Here is a 16,815-nt window from a genome sequence, read left to right as displayed (position 1 = left end):
AGGTTGTTCTCTGCCACTTGTCAAAACAGCCTTCTTTAGTGACTGACAGTACCGAGTAGGACTATGTATGTTCGCTCCTGCTGCAAGCAAGCCCCCCCCAGTCAGTCACCGCTTCGAATCTCCTCTGTGCCCGGCGAACTAGCGAAGCCACGTCTCTCACTCCAGCATTGTCCTTCACCAGTCTGGATGGACGCAACCTGTCACTTTAGCAAAAGCTCATTTTCGGTCACTCGTTGATTGGCTTGGGACGGGTCGGGCCAACGGTCTCCCCAGCCTGCGGATACATCCTCCGGAACAGTCAACCTTTTGCTGCTCTCGGTGACTGGCCTTTCTCCGCAAAGACGGGCAACAAGAGATGCAAGGGGATCACGGAGTCGAGAACCTGTATCATCAGACTGTCATTGACCTTTTGGAAGGGATCCACTACGCGCAATCAGCACTTGTGTCCTCGGTTGCAGGCAAGAACCGTGACCCAGCCGATCCGGTGCAAGGTTCCCAGCCTGAAAACTGCCTCTCAACGCCCCCCCCACATCTCCGAAGGGAAGTCAGACCACAAGCTACTGCACCTCTAGATCCTGCCCATCATTCTCGCAGCCTGTTCTCTCTGGTGGGCGGGTGGGAAACCCCTTCTGACTCGATGGCCCCCCCGGGCACGCATCGCCCGCGACACGAGCCTGCGATTGGTAAAGCCCCAGATACCCGACCCTCGTTGGCAGAAGCCAGCCCGACCCGTCTGCGGCGATATATTTCCACTTGCGCAACTGACTGCAGCCGACTGCATCCGCCAGAAAGCGGAGAACAGAGATGCAGTGGAAACTGCAGCTTTGCGTTCAATCTACGGAGTACGTACTTCAAGACTATCTCGAAGCTCTACCGACCTGTCCGCGCAAACAGGACATATTAACAAATGGATTTGTTCGTTTTTGGAATATGCCCCAGAGCCAGTGCGTCCCCCCCCCACCGCTTTCTAACCAGTACGAGGTACCAAGTACCCAGGAGTTCTCGGATACCACAGCGTTTCGGCTTAGCTCGAGTGGCATGGTTTTCATTCCGAGACTTTCGGAACCATATAGAGCCCAGTGGACGCTTGGGATAACTGCACGGCATGGGACCGTTCTTGTCGGATCAATGCCTCCTACAGTACATACATACATCCATACTGTATGTAGCTGGACTATCTAATCTGCTGTGCGATACCCCTGTCGGCCCCGCTTTGCTGGCAAGAACAACTGTCTACCTATTCATACCTATGCCTCTCAGGAATCAACTCCCGTCCAATCGTCAGGGTTGATCTTTAGCTCCAGACTCCTGGCATGGCTCGAAACAGAAGTTGCTGGCGCCACCAGACGCCCCAAGACCGCCTATTGTGGACCGAAAGAGATGTCAAAAGGCAGCGATTTCCTGGGCAGCCCTTGGTGTGACTGTGCGGCTGCCCCATATCGGCGGTAAGCTGAAAGCCAGGGCGCTCAGCATGTCCCCACGACCGACATGCAACCACTTCTTAGGGGCGCGCGCCCTCACAGGTCCTGGCTACTGGCCTCTGGCCTGGTTGGTGTCGAGCATCGAAAAGCCGACGTGGCTCCGCTGTCCAGACGAAAAGTGATATCAAATCGAGATCTCTACCAATCAATCGTTTGCCTTTTCCATTTCCGGCATCAGCGGGGTTTTCTCGCAAGAACCATCAGACCAATAGCAATTTCTATCTGCAAACATCATGCCAGGGGCGACACCCTCTTGCTGCATCTTGCCCACCCAGCGCGCACTCGGTCAAACTCCTCGACACAAAATGAGAGGGGAAGGGAAATTGGATAAGACAACATGTCATGGGAGGGGAAAAGACGAAAATCAAAGCCAAAGAGCCATTCGGTGGCTTTCTGCAACATTTCCATTCTCGCGAAGGGTGACAACAGCACTGTCTATCAAACGGGTATGTCCGATGTCTGTTATGGGCCACCAAACCCCCTATCGATCATTTCCTCTGCGCGGATGGAGCAGTTGTCAGGCTGGCAAACAGCAGAGGTCTGCCCGTATTTTCCACAGGCCTAGCCCACTCCGCCACTCCATATCAAAACGGCCCAAGTAGGAAGCTTAATCGGACCCAGTTTCTGTTGTTCCCGCAGGTCCGATTTCTACTTTCAGATCCCCCCTTCCCATCCTTCTTGACCTCTCTCTGCCTGCTGCGGCCGCTGGACCTGCAACCCTCGACTGAATTGATAGCATCAGGCCACTCCGGATCTTCGCCTGGGGCAATGATATGATATTCGACCAGGTGTTGTTGCCCTCCATTTGCTCGCCGCTTGCCAGGTAGTGTCGAAAGCGGCTTGGAAAAACGAGGCAGATGTCAAAATGTACCCCTCCCCCCCCCCCAAATACAAGCTAGCTTTGTCTAGTCGCAGGGGGATGCAGCCGCACCTGAAATTTTCCCATCTGCAAATTTTCCCGGTCCCTTGGAGAGATGCCAAAATGCACTTCTCATATTGGAGCAGCTAGCTTCCCGCCTCCCCGACCGCGTCCACCACCCCGACGCCCAGGTCCCCGGCTTGGGATCGGCCCGCCCGCTTCGAAGCCCATTAAATTCACGCCTGAGAATGAGGCACCGCCCTGGGCGTCTTCGAGCTTGAACCCATCGCCCTCGCTGAACAACGCCGACCACAAGTTTTCAACAGCCGAGGTCCAATCATGAAGCTGGTTCAAGTGCTGCGTGTCACCCGCATGAGCATCTTCCACTAAAACGGTTCCATTTTCCTGATTGATCTTCGCTTGCAGTTTCTTGTCCACAATCAAGACGGCTAGAATATCTTGGACCTCGCTGACGGGGATCTTGATATGCTTTGAGATAAATTGGAGCGTGAAGCGGCTGTACGGTGCAATCAGCTTCAGGACGGCCTTTGTACGCATGTTCCGGCTGACTTCGTCGATATTCTCGGCAATGAACGGATCGGCCAGCAGATCCTGGTTCTCCTTGAGGATGGATTCGTAGCGGTGAATGTCGTCGCACTGATAGGCGTCCACCAGGTCTGTCATTGCCGAAATGCGAGGATCGTTCTTGTAAGGTTTCGTCTCCTGTGAGTCAAAGGGGTTGATGGTCGACTTCATCAACATTGTTGTAAGCACAAGGTATTTCAGGACCTGGATCCTCTGCATGGACCCCGCTTCATCGTAGTTCTTGAATGACTCGAAGAAGTCGCTTTGCGCCTCCTTCCAATTTTCTTCGCTCATGTGCATCTTCCCACCGCATTCTCGGATGATACCTTGGACCTTGGGATGTGGCACCGCAGACCGAACGGTGAGAGCCTTCTGGTACAGAGACTTGAGACGCTTGTTGTTCTTCATCTCTGCGTACATCTGGATCTCGAGCGCATATGCCTCGAGCGAATACGTCCCTTTACCCGGATCATCTGTGCCATCTTCCCTCTGGCACGCCTGGTGGATCTCTCTGACCTTGTTGCTCAGCTGACTGTAGTCTCTTTTGTCGAGATACAACTTGGCCAATTTCAGATTCGTCTTGAGGGCCAGTCTCTCGTTGTTTGTGCTCTGGAAAGTATCAAGCGTCAAGCGGTAAAACTCTTCCATGGACTTGTACGCCGTTGTCTCCTTGTCGCCCTTGCTCGCACGTGCACCTGAGCCTCCGCCTGCGGCAGGCTGACCGGCCACCTTTTCAATGTAGTCGAGCATATTGTTGATGGATTTTTCAGAGTAGTTCCTCGTCACCGCGGACCTTACATACGTCAACAGCTCTTTGTAATGTTGCACCGCGTCGTCGTATCTCCCCAGCGCGAATTCCAACTTGATCGCTTGTTTGAGGCCCTTGAATCCCCATTCACCTTTTTCCTCTTCTAGGGCGGGCACACCGAGGAACTCTTCAATCGCCTCGGCCGGGTTGTCGGCTTTGAGTTGTTTGGCGTTGTAGTATTTGTTTTCGATGTCGACGGAGGCGTCGTCGCCGCCCAGGTCATCATCGTCCTCGTATTCAAAGTCATATCTGGGGAGACGCTGTTAGATACGCGAGTAGGACCCTTTGAGGATGAGGAGCTGGCGTACTGCTCTGGGTCAGATTCTTGCATAAAGTCATCATCGTCAGACATCTTGCTTGTTGGTTATGGATGGCTGGGGAATGAGCGGCCGATCTAAATGAACTGTTCCTGCGGGAGGTTTGGTGACGACGCTGCTTTGGTGGCAACGGGATATTTATGTAGGTGTAATAAGTATTGGCCCCTAGCCAGATTCTGAAGATGAGAATAAGAATCTCCTGTGTAGTCGCGAGGGACAAGAAATTAGATCGATCTTACACCCTTGCTGCAACTGAAACGTGGAGAGGGAATGATACAGTAATTGTTAGTGAACGAATTGCGGAGAAGTGAAGCCTGCCACAGCCTTGTCCCGCACCTGCATGTGCGGAGTTTTTCGCCCGCAGCCTGCGCCTCATCGACAATCACACCAGCCCTAACCCTTCTACCTTGTATCGTAACCTAGTTCTCTCCCTCTCCCTCTCTCTCGTCCACCCTAACCAGGCTCTACTCTATGGTCCAGCGAGACATCTCAGATAGTGCGTCTGTCCTCTCGTCGCCGGTCACAACATCTCTCCGTCTTCAAGGAGCCGCACACCGTCAGAATGGGTGGCGACCTCAACCTCAAGAAATCATGGCACCCCGTGCTCATGAGCAACCAAAAGAAAGTATGGGAAGAGGAAAAAAAAGCGCTGGAAGAGCGCAAGAAAATCGACCAGATCATGAAAGAGCGCGCCGAAGAGAGAGCAATCCAAGAACTCGAAGAACTGCAGGAGGCCGCCGGCGGGAAAAAGAGACAGGCTCGCGTCGACTGGATGTATAATGGACCTTCGAGCGGCCAGGCCGGCACTACCGAAGAGATGGAGGGATATTTGTTGGGGAAGAGGCGGATAGATGGTTTGCTGAAGGGCACTGAATCTCAGAAGTTGGAAAAATCCGCAAAGGAGGAGTCGTTTATGGCGGTGCAGAACGCAAACACGGCGAGAGATACGGCAGCAAAGATCAGAGAAGACCCGATGTTGGCGATCAAGAAACAAGAACAAGCGGCATATGAGGCTATGATGAGTGATCCGGTCAAGCGCAGGCTTCTGTTAAAGGCGGCCGGCAGGGAAGATGACGACCGTGAACGGGATCGCAAGAGGAGAAAACATCACCATCATCACCGCCACCACAGTCGCCGCGATGATCGTGACAGACGCGACAAGCCCCAATCACATCGAGACGATGATGAAGACAGGCATGGACGAAGTAGACACGGGCGCCGGAGATCATACACCCCTTCAGAGTCTCGATCCCGATCGAGATCTCCTCCACGGAGGCCCGCAAGGTCACGGTCGCGCTCTCCATATCGGAGGAGACGCTCATATTCACCCGAAGAAAGACGGCAACCAAGATCTCGGTCCCGGTCAAATCCGCCTCCTCGAAGAAACGGCCATGGCAGCGGAGTGCGAAAAATGCAAAGCTGGCATTCTTCGAGGCCTGAGCCGCCGAGGTACCGAAGCCCACGTCGCGATCAGAGAAAAGAAGATACAGACAAAGACGAACGAGCAGCACGGCTAGCTGCGATGCAACAGGATGCATCCGACCTCGACCAACGACGAGGAGAGCGACTATCTGAAATTGCGGAGCGAGAAAATGCCGCGAGGGAGCGAGACGACGCAGCTCGAGCAAGGACTGCCAAGCACGGCGGGCGAGCGGATTTTGTCAATAGCTACCATAAAAAGGCTGGCGATATGACTTTAGGGCAACGCATGGGGCGCAATGGCACGTCACAGCGACAGGATGATGACTAAACAGAGCTGGCTTCTACCAGTCGTATTGTCCATTGGAGACATTATATTGGAAGGCAAACGGGAGATTTGGGCAACGACTTTCACATGGACTCTTCAGCCTCGAGGGAGTTCTCGGAGCGACATACTTGTTCAACGCGATTACCATTTTTGCCAGACAGGTTCCTGTTTCCACTCGCGTCAGCTCTTATCTCGTTCCCAGGCCAGCCTTCCATCGGTTATTCCAGAAGGTCTCAAGTACAACTTGCTCCGCCCAACAAGACCCAGACCAGCCAACCATGCGACCCTCGTCACCATGGCCAGCATAGGGGGTTTCGACATCCTTTGGTGGATGCAAATACAGGTTAGAGCTGAGAAGCAAATCGAACCATTCTCACGAAACTCGAAACTCAAGACAGAATCTGTTGGGACATCGAAGAATTGGCCACGACATTAGGATCTCCATCAACGTACGGGATGATATTGCAGACCGACCGCTGCCCTCGGCTTGTGACCCTTCTTGGCCGCTCCTCCCACTATCGTTGATCCCACTCGACATGGAATGTCACAGGAATATACAATGGCATCCCTTTGCAAGGGGCTTATTTGTCGTGTGGCATTGGCTGACAACATGAATGCTTCCCTCACGTGAAATTTGTTGCTACATACGTCGTGCGTGTCCGGTGCTCTTCATCGCGAAGCTCATACGAACTAACTAAGATGACAGGATCCAAAAAGGAGCAGAGCTACCGCTAGGTATGCTTTCACGCGGACGTTGTTGTATATTTCACATGGCCATTTTTTGGGCATGACACCAGAGCTCGCATCTTACGTTTGAATACAGCTCGGATTTTATTCTTCTTTCCACTAGAGTCTACCCAACGTGTCAACACAACCCTTCGCCCCCTTCGCAATAAAACTCGCATCCTGTCCACCAAGGATAAACCTTACGGCCAGCTCGTGCACTGCCCACCCCTGAATCGTGGGATTATCATACACGCCTGCCAAGCCCATGATCTTTCCATGCTTCTTACACGCCTGGCTTACCTTCTCCAGCGCCTCCTTGTACACCGGACTGTCAAACTGCGCGGGGATCCCGAGTTCGATGGACAAGTCGTTCGACCCGACGAGGAGGACGTCGACGCCGGGGACGGAGGCGATGGCGTCGAGATTCTGGAGCGCCTCCTGTGTTTCGATCATGACGAAGACGGTCGAGCCGGCGTTGTTGGATTCAGGGATCACGACGGCGTGCGGCTGGGCCGCGTACGAGAACTGAGGGAGTTGGCCCGTCATCGAGCGCTTACCGGCCGGCGGGTACTTTGAGATGGAGACGGCGGATTCGGCCTCCTCTAGATGCTCGGTCCCAAAAAGACATCAGACTAAACATTCACTTCTCCTCCTCGCTCATGGTGTTCTTTTCGAAAAAGCAAATGAAGGAATACATCCTCATGGCCTTGATGGATTTACAGGGGGCGTGTATGTGCATGAGTTCAATATAAGCCTCACCAACAAGGAGGTCTCTTTGCGCACAATACATACCTCTCGTGCTCACATGCGGGAAAACGACCCCCATGGCTCCTCCGTCCAGAACTCTCTGGACGAACCCGTCGCCGCACTGATACGGCACCCTCACGAACGGCGTGATCCCCGCCAATAGGCCCGTCGTGCAGAGTTGGCTTGCGTCGTTGGTCGACAGGGTCGAGTGCTCGAGGTCGATGAATAGCGCGTCAAAGCCCGCCGAGGCGGCTATCTGCACGACCGACGCCGACGGTGTGAGTTTGATCCCAAAGGCCTGGTATACGCTACAGTAAGTATGATGACTTTTTCAGGAGAGGCCTTGGATAGGTGCTGGAGATGCAAGGGAAGGGTGTAGGAGCGGGAAGAGAAGTATATTCGGTCAGGCAGTTGGTCGGGTAAGCAGGTATGCGTGTATGTATGTACCTTGCACAACGAACCCGCCTGGCGAAGGCGATAGAGATTATTTGGGAAGATTGTCGCCATGGTCAACCAGTTATTTATGAAGCTGCTTTGCCTTTATTTCAGCTTGTCCCTCCTTCTCAGGACCTGTAGGTATTACACCCACGCAGCTCAGACGTTTAATCGCGAAAAACAACTTGTCCCTCACTGAGAGATGCTCTCTGCCGAGACATATGGCCCTTGTATACTATAATATACAGCCGATACTCCTCCATGCGAACCTTTTTTGCGCGACGACCCCCGCCTGCTCCGAGGGTAGACGGGCGAAGAAGGAGTTGGAGACGAGAGACGTTTCGTGGAGAAGTGCGGGTTGTGACTCTTCCGTCGGTTCATCTGGAAAATAGAACATGAGCATCGTTCGGGGTGAGATGCTCCGAAGCGGAAAGCCTGCAGGTGGTGTGGTGTTCAATGATTGCCTCTCGTTCACGGACTATTAAGATCAAACTCGTTCGTACTCTCGATACCGTCCTTTGAGACAGGCCGGCCCAGCACTGAAAGATAAATCTGCACTGAAATCCTGTGCTGTGTAGAACGATGCACTTGTGACGACGATATACTCGCGAATATTATGTGTACATCAGGAACAATTAGGATCCCTACCTGACGGATGAAGCCTCATGGATATTTTCGATCGACCCGCCCACGTCCGACGCTCGAGAGCGAAGCTTTAAAAGAGCAGAGAGCACGGGACACCGAAGGCTAGAATATTAGATGGACAGCGACTCGACGAGGCCAACTATTTGCAAAGATCTTGAATGAAGCCCTGCGAGTGTAGTGCGTGCCGCGGAGTAATTTTGGGTGTTGAGCTTACTACCTGCAAGAGTGGACGATGAGACATCGGAGCAATCGAAGCACGGGTGGCTATGAGTAACATGGCGTCTGATCCAATGCTCTTGATCAACCGCCGCTGCCATAAGAAACTTACCTAATGGATTCATTCAGCAATGTGAAGCTGACCTTTAAAGGTGTCGGTCTAGCCTGGTCGAGGACGAGTTGACAACCACTTTCTGATAAGGTCGTGGTAGGAGACGCCGAACGCGCGGGCACCGTGCCGAGTCGAGAGTTCTGTTCCTGTCGCCTGCTTTGGAGGGTCCATCCGATATAGACAACACAATAAGCGATATCAATCTGAATGTGCTTCTCCAGTACATATTACTCGTGGTACTTGACCAAAAGTGCCGACGGGATAGGGATATTGTTTTTCCGGATACCTTGCCGGGCATACCTTCCCCATTGAGTTAGAACATAGACGCGTTAGAGGAGCCAGAGGAGCCAGAGGAGCCTACGTCATCACATCATTTCGCTTTGCCATTGATGTCCTGGACGTTGATATTGATACGTCGCAGCCTCAGCCTCAGCCCCAGCCTCAGCCTCAGATCTAGCGCAGCTACTGACTCGAGAGCTAGAAGGCTGCTGTTTCTCCCATGCTCTTGAGCCTGTGATAAGCGGCTTCACCCAGGGATCCGGATAGACCGTCTGATGTGTCTGTTGGGGACCTTAAGACGGCTCACGGCTCCCCCTATGCGCATTGAAGTCTTGAGTACAGTGACACGGATATTCGCACGAGTCCAGACCCGACAGCTCCAACATTAGTCCTGACCTGAACCCCGATCTGAATCTCCATTTGTACCACCATGGCCGATCCCGAACCTGGGAACTCGCCCATCCATGCCACCCGCAACACGAATGAATACACGCCTCTGCTGCCGTCGGACCGCCAATTCATCTCTGCCCTCCATCAATCACAGGACTTCATAGCCTGCCACATCGTCAAGATCCATGGCGAAGACAGCGCCGTATGGAAACTCCGACGTTCGCTGCAGCACTGGTTCTCGTCCAAATGGGGTCACTACTTCGTGATCCTACTGGTCGCGGCAGATATATGCTGTATCTTCGCCGATTTCCTCATCAGTCTGCATATCTGTGAGCATGCTGGCGAAAAAGAGTTCCATCTGAGAGCTTGGGAGCAGGCAAATGAAGTGCTGGGGTACGCGAGTCTCGTCTTCTCGTGTCTCTTCGTGGCCGAATTGCTGGGCAGTGTTTTTGCATTTGGATTCCGGTAACGACTTCCCCCGCCCCGGCGACTCTTAATCCAATCCTCTTGTCCCTTCGCGCGGTTAACCTCAGTGCTCCACCATATATAGGTACTTCAACACCCCGTTCCACATATTCGATGCCCTTGTCATCATTGCTGCCTTCATAATCGACGTCCTCCTGCGCGGCCCGCTGGAAGAAGCCGGCTCGCTGGTCGTCGTCCTCCGGCTCTGGCGCGTCTTCAAGATCATCGAGGAATTCTCCTCCGGCGCCGAAGATCAACTCGCAGAACTGCAGGAGAAGATTGACGAGCTGGAGAGAGCGAGGGAGGACGTCATCAAGGAGAATGAACAACTCAAGCACCGGTTGAGGAGCGGGTATGGGAACGCGGACGGGGACGTGGATATCGGCGATGGCTGATGGAGGAGGCAACATTGGCCCCAAAATCCAAGGTCCCTAGGGCCATGGTCCACAGCACAGGAGAACCGAAAGTCTGCTCTTTCTGGCGAGAAAGAGAGCCTTAGCGTGTAGCTGAACATACCCAAAGACCCGGTACAACAGTGGGATAACCCCCATATAATAATTCCACAGCGAGGAGCCTGGCGGTGAAACACACGGTCTGCTTGGCCAGTCACTGGCCTTTTGGTTCCATCTCTACGAACGCACCAGCATTACTTAATTGCTAGGCACAAAATAAACGCAAAGCGCACACTTATTGATACACGAAGAGGATAGAATTTCATTCTGGGGCTCTGTAGATGTACTGTATGTAGCTCGCCCGGCATTCACGCTACTCAACTATTGATCAAGGAGTGCTGATCTGGGCGCTGCCACTGTCACTGGAGTCCAGCCGACCAACCGAGTTGAACAAAAGGAAAACCAAAAGATAGGACAGAAGTGTGCCATTTCTGAGCTCCCCCCGAGCCGAATCAGGACCGTGCCCGATCGCACTCTTCGATGAACCTGTAGATCCCTTCCAAGCCCTCGTATCCATTGCCGTTTCCACTGACCGAGGGCTCGCGGTATCTTTCTCTCCCAGCGGCATTGTTTCTTGGCTGGAAAAAGTACATGGCCGCATCGTCCTCGGCTTCCAACAGTTCACTCTCGTGCAGACTGGAATAGCCTGACGGGCTTGACATCCAAGGATTCTGGCCCATTGCCTCGTCGATCATCTCGAACGCGTCGGGCGACTTGCTCGTAACTGAAACATGTGAGAAGCCTGCAGAGAAACATTGAGGCGGAGTCAGCATTTCCTGCCACTCGACGCGGTCTTTCTTGATGCGCTTGATTGGCCTGTCACCGTAGCAACAGTTGGAGCTGACGAAGCCGGCTTCGCTTGCCGTCTTGCTCGGCGCAAAAGGGAACAGAAGAGCCATTTCAGTTCCGTTCTTCGCATCAAAATCCTCATCTTGGCCGACTATGCCGCGCTTGATGTTCAGTTCACGACAAAGAGCCTCAACTGTATCTGCGTCGCAGCCAGGGAAGCGGACACGGAGAGTCACGCTGTTGTGCAGCGAGATAGGGAGATCCCCCAATGTCGCTAAGTGCTTGAGATCGTTCATGACGGCAGCAAGGTCTTTCAATGCCCGGGCAAAGTCAATCGAGAGGTTGGACATGATCGTGGTGTTGTTCAAGGTGTCTTGTTGGGCTGCATAGTCGCAAGAGGCAGCCGAAGGAGACCGGGCCACGCTGGCCAAGGGCCCAATAGCGGTAATGGTCGGAGAGACCTTGAAGTCAATGAATGACCCAGGCGCAGTCTTTGATGACATGTCCATAGTATGTCTCGCATCCTCTTGAAGGCTCGACACAGCTCGGAATCGCTTCTCGCCTGTGCGAGGATTGAATCCATCAAAACGGGCTTTTTGACCGGAGAGCCAGAACGCTCGCACGGCCTGGGAGACGTTGGTGACCACCTGTGCTGGTGCCGCAGGGGAATGAGAGAAGTATCTGGCACCACCAACTCGACCACCTCCTAATCCATAACCGCCCGCATGACGGCTCAACGTGCCTCCCGTGAGGTTTGGTCGAAGGGTAGATGCGAACGGGGCACGACCAGTCAATCGTCCCACAGCTGTGGCAGTACGTGAAGAAGGGTAGGACGCACGACTCGGACGGACGTGGGGGCCGGATTGGGAAGAGTAGTGTCTGGTGTTGTTGAGAGCGTGCACTCCGGTGCTGTACCAACGGCTTTGAGTCTGACGGATCTGGGCGAGGCGATTGACAGGTTGCTGGCGTTGAGAGACGCGGGCGTAGGCAGGCTGGACGTCGGTTTCGAGTGGTTTGGTTGCCTGCGGGATCTTGTCACGTAGGAATCTCCCTGTCTTCGCAGCTGCGAACTTGACCAGCCTCATGGCCTTGGAGACCAAGAGGTGTCCTCCCGACGATGCCATGATGTTTACCCACCAGGCAGAGGGACACTTGTCGACAGTGATGAGAGGAAGTTGGAACGAAGTTCAAGTCTGGATGGTTGAAGTTGGAGGCCCGACCATTTGCCACTAGGAAGTCGGCGATGATTGGCTAGTATCTTCCCCGCACCAAAACATTCTCCCGTTCCGACTCCGACTCCGTTTACTCAGCCTTGCTCAGCCTTGCTCAGCCTTTGCCTCTCTCACAGTCAATGGATCTCGAGGCTGGTCATCTCAACCAATTTTTCGACTCACCAAGAACTCAGAACGGGTCTACTTGCGGAGAAGCCATGCATTCGTTGAAGGAGACGAGAACGGGTAAAGTGCCTAGATCATTGCTTGGGTGAAAAGCCTTGCCGTAACACATGCCCAAAATCATTGGCCAAATATCCGACGCCCAGGAATCGTATTCGAATTCATCTCTTAGCCTTTAAGGTTGCTCTCTAGGGCAAGGATTGGCCTCAACAACTGTAAGATATTCGAGCCTCGAGACTGCTGACGCACCTCCAACGCTAGACCAAGTTCCAAGCGTCTTGCCAAGTCTAGGCAGCCGTATTCAATGATCGAATACAAAGAATGTGGTGGTATATGGACGCGCTGAGCCCTCCTCGCCAGATCATATTGTACAGAATCATTCAACAAGCTCCCCTTTCCTACAATCTCACCTCACCTCAACAAAGATGGCGACCTCAATTCGTGTTTCAAACAACATCCACATGCCATCCAACGACACGGGAGAAAGAGGCGGATGGAGAAATCTGTACTCCTGGCTTGGATTCCGAGAGGGATATAATGTCCCACTGTGTAAGTGGGAGGTGTTATTGCTCAAGCGTTAGCCCATGCTGAATCTGTTACCTAGTCATCGTATTCGCCGCCACGCTTTTAGGCTTCAGCCTTTCTCAGCTCGGCTACCTTGACTTGAAAACATTCTCAAAGAGTGCAGCGCCAGGAGAGTGGTATTGGTATCAAGCCGGCCATTACCGGATTGGCTTGCTGCTCCACCTGGCCACCATCCTACCGGCCGGTATTCTGGTGATCTTTCAATTCGTTCCAGCCATTCGCGGTCGAACAATGCTGTTCCATCGCGTCAACGGCTATATCGTCATCCTTCTCATCCTCATCAGCAACGGAGGCGCGCTCATGATCGCTCGACGTGCTTTCGGCGGAGAACTGGCAGCACAAGCTGCGGTTGGAGTCCTGGTCATTTCGACAACCATCGGATTGGGGATGGCGTACTGTAACATCAAAAAACTTCAAGTCGATCAGCATCGAGCTTGGATGTTGCGGACCATGTTCTATTTAGGCGCCATAATTACCACTCGAATCATCATGGTTGTTGCCGCCTTGATTGCCTCCAAAACCGAATCGTACAATGTGATCATGACTTGTGGTGAACTAAGCTCAATGCATGGCTTAAGTTACTTGGCAGAGATGTACCCTGGTTGTGTCGTAGGTTCAAGCATCTTGGAGGACGAGTTGAAGATTATACATGCAGATTTCTTCAGAGGGATCAAAGAACAGATTGTAGCGAGCCTTCGCATCACTTTCGGAATGGCTCTCTGGCTGGCATTCTTTCTGCACGCGGTAGGCATCGAAGCATACCTTGCACTGACGCCTCGCGAAGCTCAAAGGCTGAGGATGGTGTCATATGAGAAGCAATTGAAGGCAGGCATGAGCCCCCCAGGTTCTGCAGGGCTAGTGGCGGAGAGCTTTGGAGATGCGGACGCATGGGAACCGACAGCGAGGGTCGATATTGCAAGCCAAGGCGGTATGGTGTGAAGTTTTCTGTCGTTGTTGAACTTGAGTGTGGCGGCCGGCGTCAGCTAGCACTGTCCATGAGAAATAGCCGTAGCAAACAGCGTGCTTGTCGCTGGAGGCCCCTTTTGTGTTGCATGCCAGTCATGTATAGGGTCGTCGCCATGCTTCACATCGTGCTCCTTGAACAGTTTCTGCAATTCGGCGAGCTGACCCGCCTTGCATGCCTCTACCATTGCTTCCTGGTTAGGAGATAGTATCTCAGGTTGGGGCGGAAGCGATTGAGCCATTCCAGAAAGTGCTCGGTTGAGAAGAGAGGAAGTGTGCAGGTTGCTGGGCAGAATCAATGGGCTCAATGCCGATTATTTAAAGCCAGATTCCCACTACATCTGTATTTTAAGCCACGAAACTTCTAATGTCACGCTCGGCACGACCAGTGACTGCTGATGCTGCAGCGCTTGATATGGCCGGCGTAGCCCGGCGGCTAGAGCTATGTCTCAGTATGCGCCAATCTCGGATTTGCTTCTGTTGATTGCAAGTGATTGATCTCAAATTTGTTAGCGTTTGAACTAGATAGAGTGGACGGCATGCCTGAATATGGAATCTGAGACTTACGAGAGGCGAGGCCAAAATGGACAAGGCTGGAACTAGCACGACAGCGCTTTGTAGAGCCTATTGAACCTAAGTATGGAGCCTACGATAAATACACCGCCCACTGGAGAGCTTTGGGCTTGTGAAGACTCGAGTATCGACTTTCCCACCGTCGAATCTCTATTGGCCGACGTTAAAACCTGTGGAATCATTGGCGCGGCTAACGTTCAGAGCCTCTTCTACTCGTTCGGTGTGAAAAAGGACAATGTGGGCCCGCTCCGCAACCGACTCAACCCACCGGGCAACACGTACAATGACATGCTAGACGATGCTTCCTGGAAGAAGGTTATGGAAGGCCGGGGGGGGAACTTTCAGGCTCGATATCAATGCGAGGATGCAAGTGTTTATTGCGCGCTCTGCGGAAGCATACGCTTCATCTTGCAGTAGCGAAGTCCTCGTGTATGTCGGGCAGCGGCAAGGGGCAGCTAGCGGAGTCGGTGCTTTTCAGACTCCTGTCCCTGATACTAAGGTTCTGAATCCGGGTCCCAACATTCTGCGCACTTATGGACTTCCACTTCTGCAACGCAACAGCGCTGTCACGCGTATTGTTAGCATTGACGTCTCCAACAATTTCCAGGAAGATGTCGACTGGCACACTTCCTCTATCCAACCTGTCAATGTGTAAAAGTTAGTGGAAGTTGAACAGCCAAGCGTCTAACGTGGTGGAATGTAGTAGTGACAGTCCAACCTTTCCATCTACTTCCTGGGGAACGACAGCCGCAACCAGCGAGGAAGGTCAGAGTACCTAGCGAGCTGGCAAAAGGGGGTTGTTACTCATCATCCATGCCAAGGTCGCTGTTCTCGGGGAAACAATGATCCGCGGCAAAAGGCGATGCTGAAGCCTTGGAACCACACGGCTGCCACGCGTTACATAACTTGAATCTGTCGGGGGATGAGTCGGTACATATTGTTTGGCCTCAATGTAACCATAGCTGAGGCCTGCTGCTTTACGGAGTCACCGACTCTGGTAGCACAGATGAGAACATGCGAGAGTGCAGGACGGAGGTGACTCACTCCATCTTGATCTCATTTGACTCATTTTGTATGATATATTGGGAGCTTCAACGATCTGCGACACCCGTTCTCTCGGATCCCTTTTGAAATCCCCTGAGAGATTCACGCTCTTCCCTTAACCATGGAATCGGGCGTGGAGAGCTCCGACTTTAACATTCCAGTGCCTCATGCGACCTTGAGAATAGTACTCACTCCGCCTCGTGAGTCTGATGGAGCTGCCGTCATCCGTGGTCTCAACGATCCCAAGGTGTATATGAACCTGAACGGTCCGCCCTATCCTTACACGGAGAGAGATAGGGACGAATGGTATACCAAGGTATCCCGCGAGTGGAAGCAAAACTGTGCAGAGTTGAACGCCATCCGGGAACGCGAGCAGGCAAGTCCCAGCGCTGGGGAAATCGGGACTCCGTCCGACTGGTCGCAGAGGCCATGGCTCGGCGGACACTGGACCTCGCCTATCCGACATATCGAGGAGTCAGAGACAGGTATCATTGAGAAGTTTATTGGCGATATTGGCGTGGAGAGGGAGAGCTTTTTGTACATTGTAGATGCAGAGGAAAAAGAGCGGCGGAAAGCAGAGAACGACAAGCTGGAAGCTGGCGATCCGAACATTTCTTGGGAAATCGGATGTGAGTTCCTCGTTTCGTTTCGAAACCGACTCTCCGCAGACATGCTCTCAACCCGGAACTGCACTAATCGAAGACACAGTCTGGCTCATACCCGAATATCAAGGCCGGGGGATTATGCCGGCCGCCCTGCAAAAACTGATGGCTGAAATTATCATTCCACACATGAATGCTCACACGGTGGTCGGAACACACTTCGAACACAACCTTGCCAGCAGAAAGGTGTTTGAGAAGTGTGGATTCTCTTTTGAGACTTTGGTGCCAAATGCCGTCACAATCAACCCTGCTAAGATAGGAGGCGTCGAGGGGCAAAAGGTGGGGGTAGGGGTGCTGAAGTGGCAGCGCAACTTCGCAGACTGAGAACCTTCTTTGTTTGTTGGGGTTCGGGTCAGAATGATTGGAACGAGTGCTCACCAAGTACCGGGTACCTAATAGTCGACGCTTTGAGCAATGTGCGAAGCTCGGGTGGCCTTGTGGCTTTGTTGCTGTCACCGACCACAGCCTGCTTACAAGGAACCCCTGTCGCGATTTCTGTAGTCAATGCTCGGCTCCTATCCCGAAGCCACTTGTAGTAGGA

The 16,815-nt window shown here is 53.0% G+C and overlaps 7 protein-coding genes across 7 annotated transcripts; 4 read left to right on the top strand and 3 right to left on the bottom strand.

Annotated features, from left to right (window-relative positions):
• Positions 1–2,472: 2,472 nt before the first annotated feature.
• A1O5_05261 (COP9 signalosome complex subunit 2) lies at positions 2,473–4,085 on the bottom strand (the record flags this gene model as incomplete). The annotated part of the gene is made up of 2 exons (XM_007745862.1): positions 2,473–3,982; positions 4,042–4,085. The coding sequence occupies 2 exons, from the start codon at positions 4,083–4,085 to the stop codon at positions 2,473–2,475; spliced, it is 1,554 nt and encodes a 517-aa protein (XP_007744052.1).
• Positions 4,086–4,612: 527 nt separating this feature from the next.
• Positions 4,613–5,800, top strand: A1O5_05260 (uncharacterized protein; the record flags this gene model as incomplete). Its single annotated transcript, XM_007745861.1, has 1 exon — positions 4,613–5,800. The coding sequence occupies one exon, from the start codon at positions 4,613–4,615 to the stop codon at positions 5,798–5,800; it is 1,188 nt and encodes a 395-aa protein (XP_007744051.1).
• An 843-nt stretch (positions 5,801–6,643) lies between these two features.
• On the bottom strand, positions 6,644–7,777 carry A1O5_05259 (uncharacterized protein; the record flags this gene model as incomplete). The annotated part of the gene is made up of 3 exons (XM_007745860.1): positions 6,644–7,125; positions 7,316–7,568; positions 7,718–7,777. 3 exons carry the CDS (start codon positions 7,775–7,777, stop codon positions 6,644–6,646), a joined length of 795 nt encoding a protein of 264 aa, XP_007744050.1.
• A 1,610-nt stretch (positions 7,778–9,387) lies between these two features.
• On the top strand, positions 9,388–10,207 carry A1O5_05258 (uncharacterized protein; the record flags this gene model as incomplete). Its single annotated transcript, XM_007745859.1, has 2 exons — positions 9,388–9,812; positions 9,898–10,207. The coding sequence occupies 2 exons, from the start codon at positions 9,388–9,390 to the stop codon at positions 10,205–10,207; spliced, it is 735 nt and encodes a 244-aa protein (XP_007744049.1).
• A 509-nt stretch (positions 10,208–10,716) lies between these two features.
• A1O5_05257 (uncharacterized protein) lies at positions 10,717–12,177 on the bottom strand (the record flags this gene model as incomplete). Its single annotated transcript, XM_007745858.1, has 1 exon — positions 10,717–12,177. The coding sequence occupies one exon, from the start codon at positions 12,175–12,177 to the stop codon at positions 10,717–10,719; it is 1,461 nt and encodes a 486-aa protein (XP_007744048.1).
• A 695-nt stretch (positions 12,178–12,872) lies between these two features.
• On the top strand, positions 12,873–13,971 carry A1O5_05256 (uncharacterized protein; the record flags this gene model as incomplete). Its single annotated transcript, XM_007745857.1, has 2 exons — positions 12,873–12,996; positions 13,052–13,971. The coding sequence occupies 2 exons, from the start codon at positions 12,873–12,875 to the stop codon at positions 13,969–13,971; spliced, it is 1,044 nt and encodes a 347-aa protein (XP_007744047.1).
• A 1,762-nt stretch (positions 13,972–15,733) lies between these two features.
• A1O5_05255 (uncharacterized protein) lies at positions 15,734–16,598 on the top strand (the record flags this gene model as incomplete). The annotated part of the gene is made up of 2 exons (XM_007745856.1): positions 15,734–16,241; positions 16,321–16,598. The coding sequence occupies 2 exons, from the start codon at positions 15,734–15,736 to the stop codon at positions 16,596–16,598; spliced, it is 786 nt and encodes a 261-aa protein (XP_007744046.1).
• Positions 16,599–16,815: the final 217 nt, after the last annotated feature.

Source organism: Cladophialophora psammophila, assembly GCF_000585535.1.
Source record: "Cladophialophora psammophila CBS 110553 chromosome Unknown aczJe-supercont1.7, whole genome shotgun sequence".
Lineage (NCBI taxonomy): Eukaryota > Fungi > Ascomycota > Eurotiomycetes > Chaetothyriales > Herpotrichiellaceae > Cladophialophora > Cladophialophora psammophila.
This window is presented reverse-complemented; position numbering and strand designations above follow the sequence as displayed.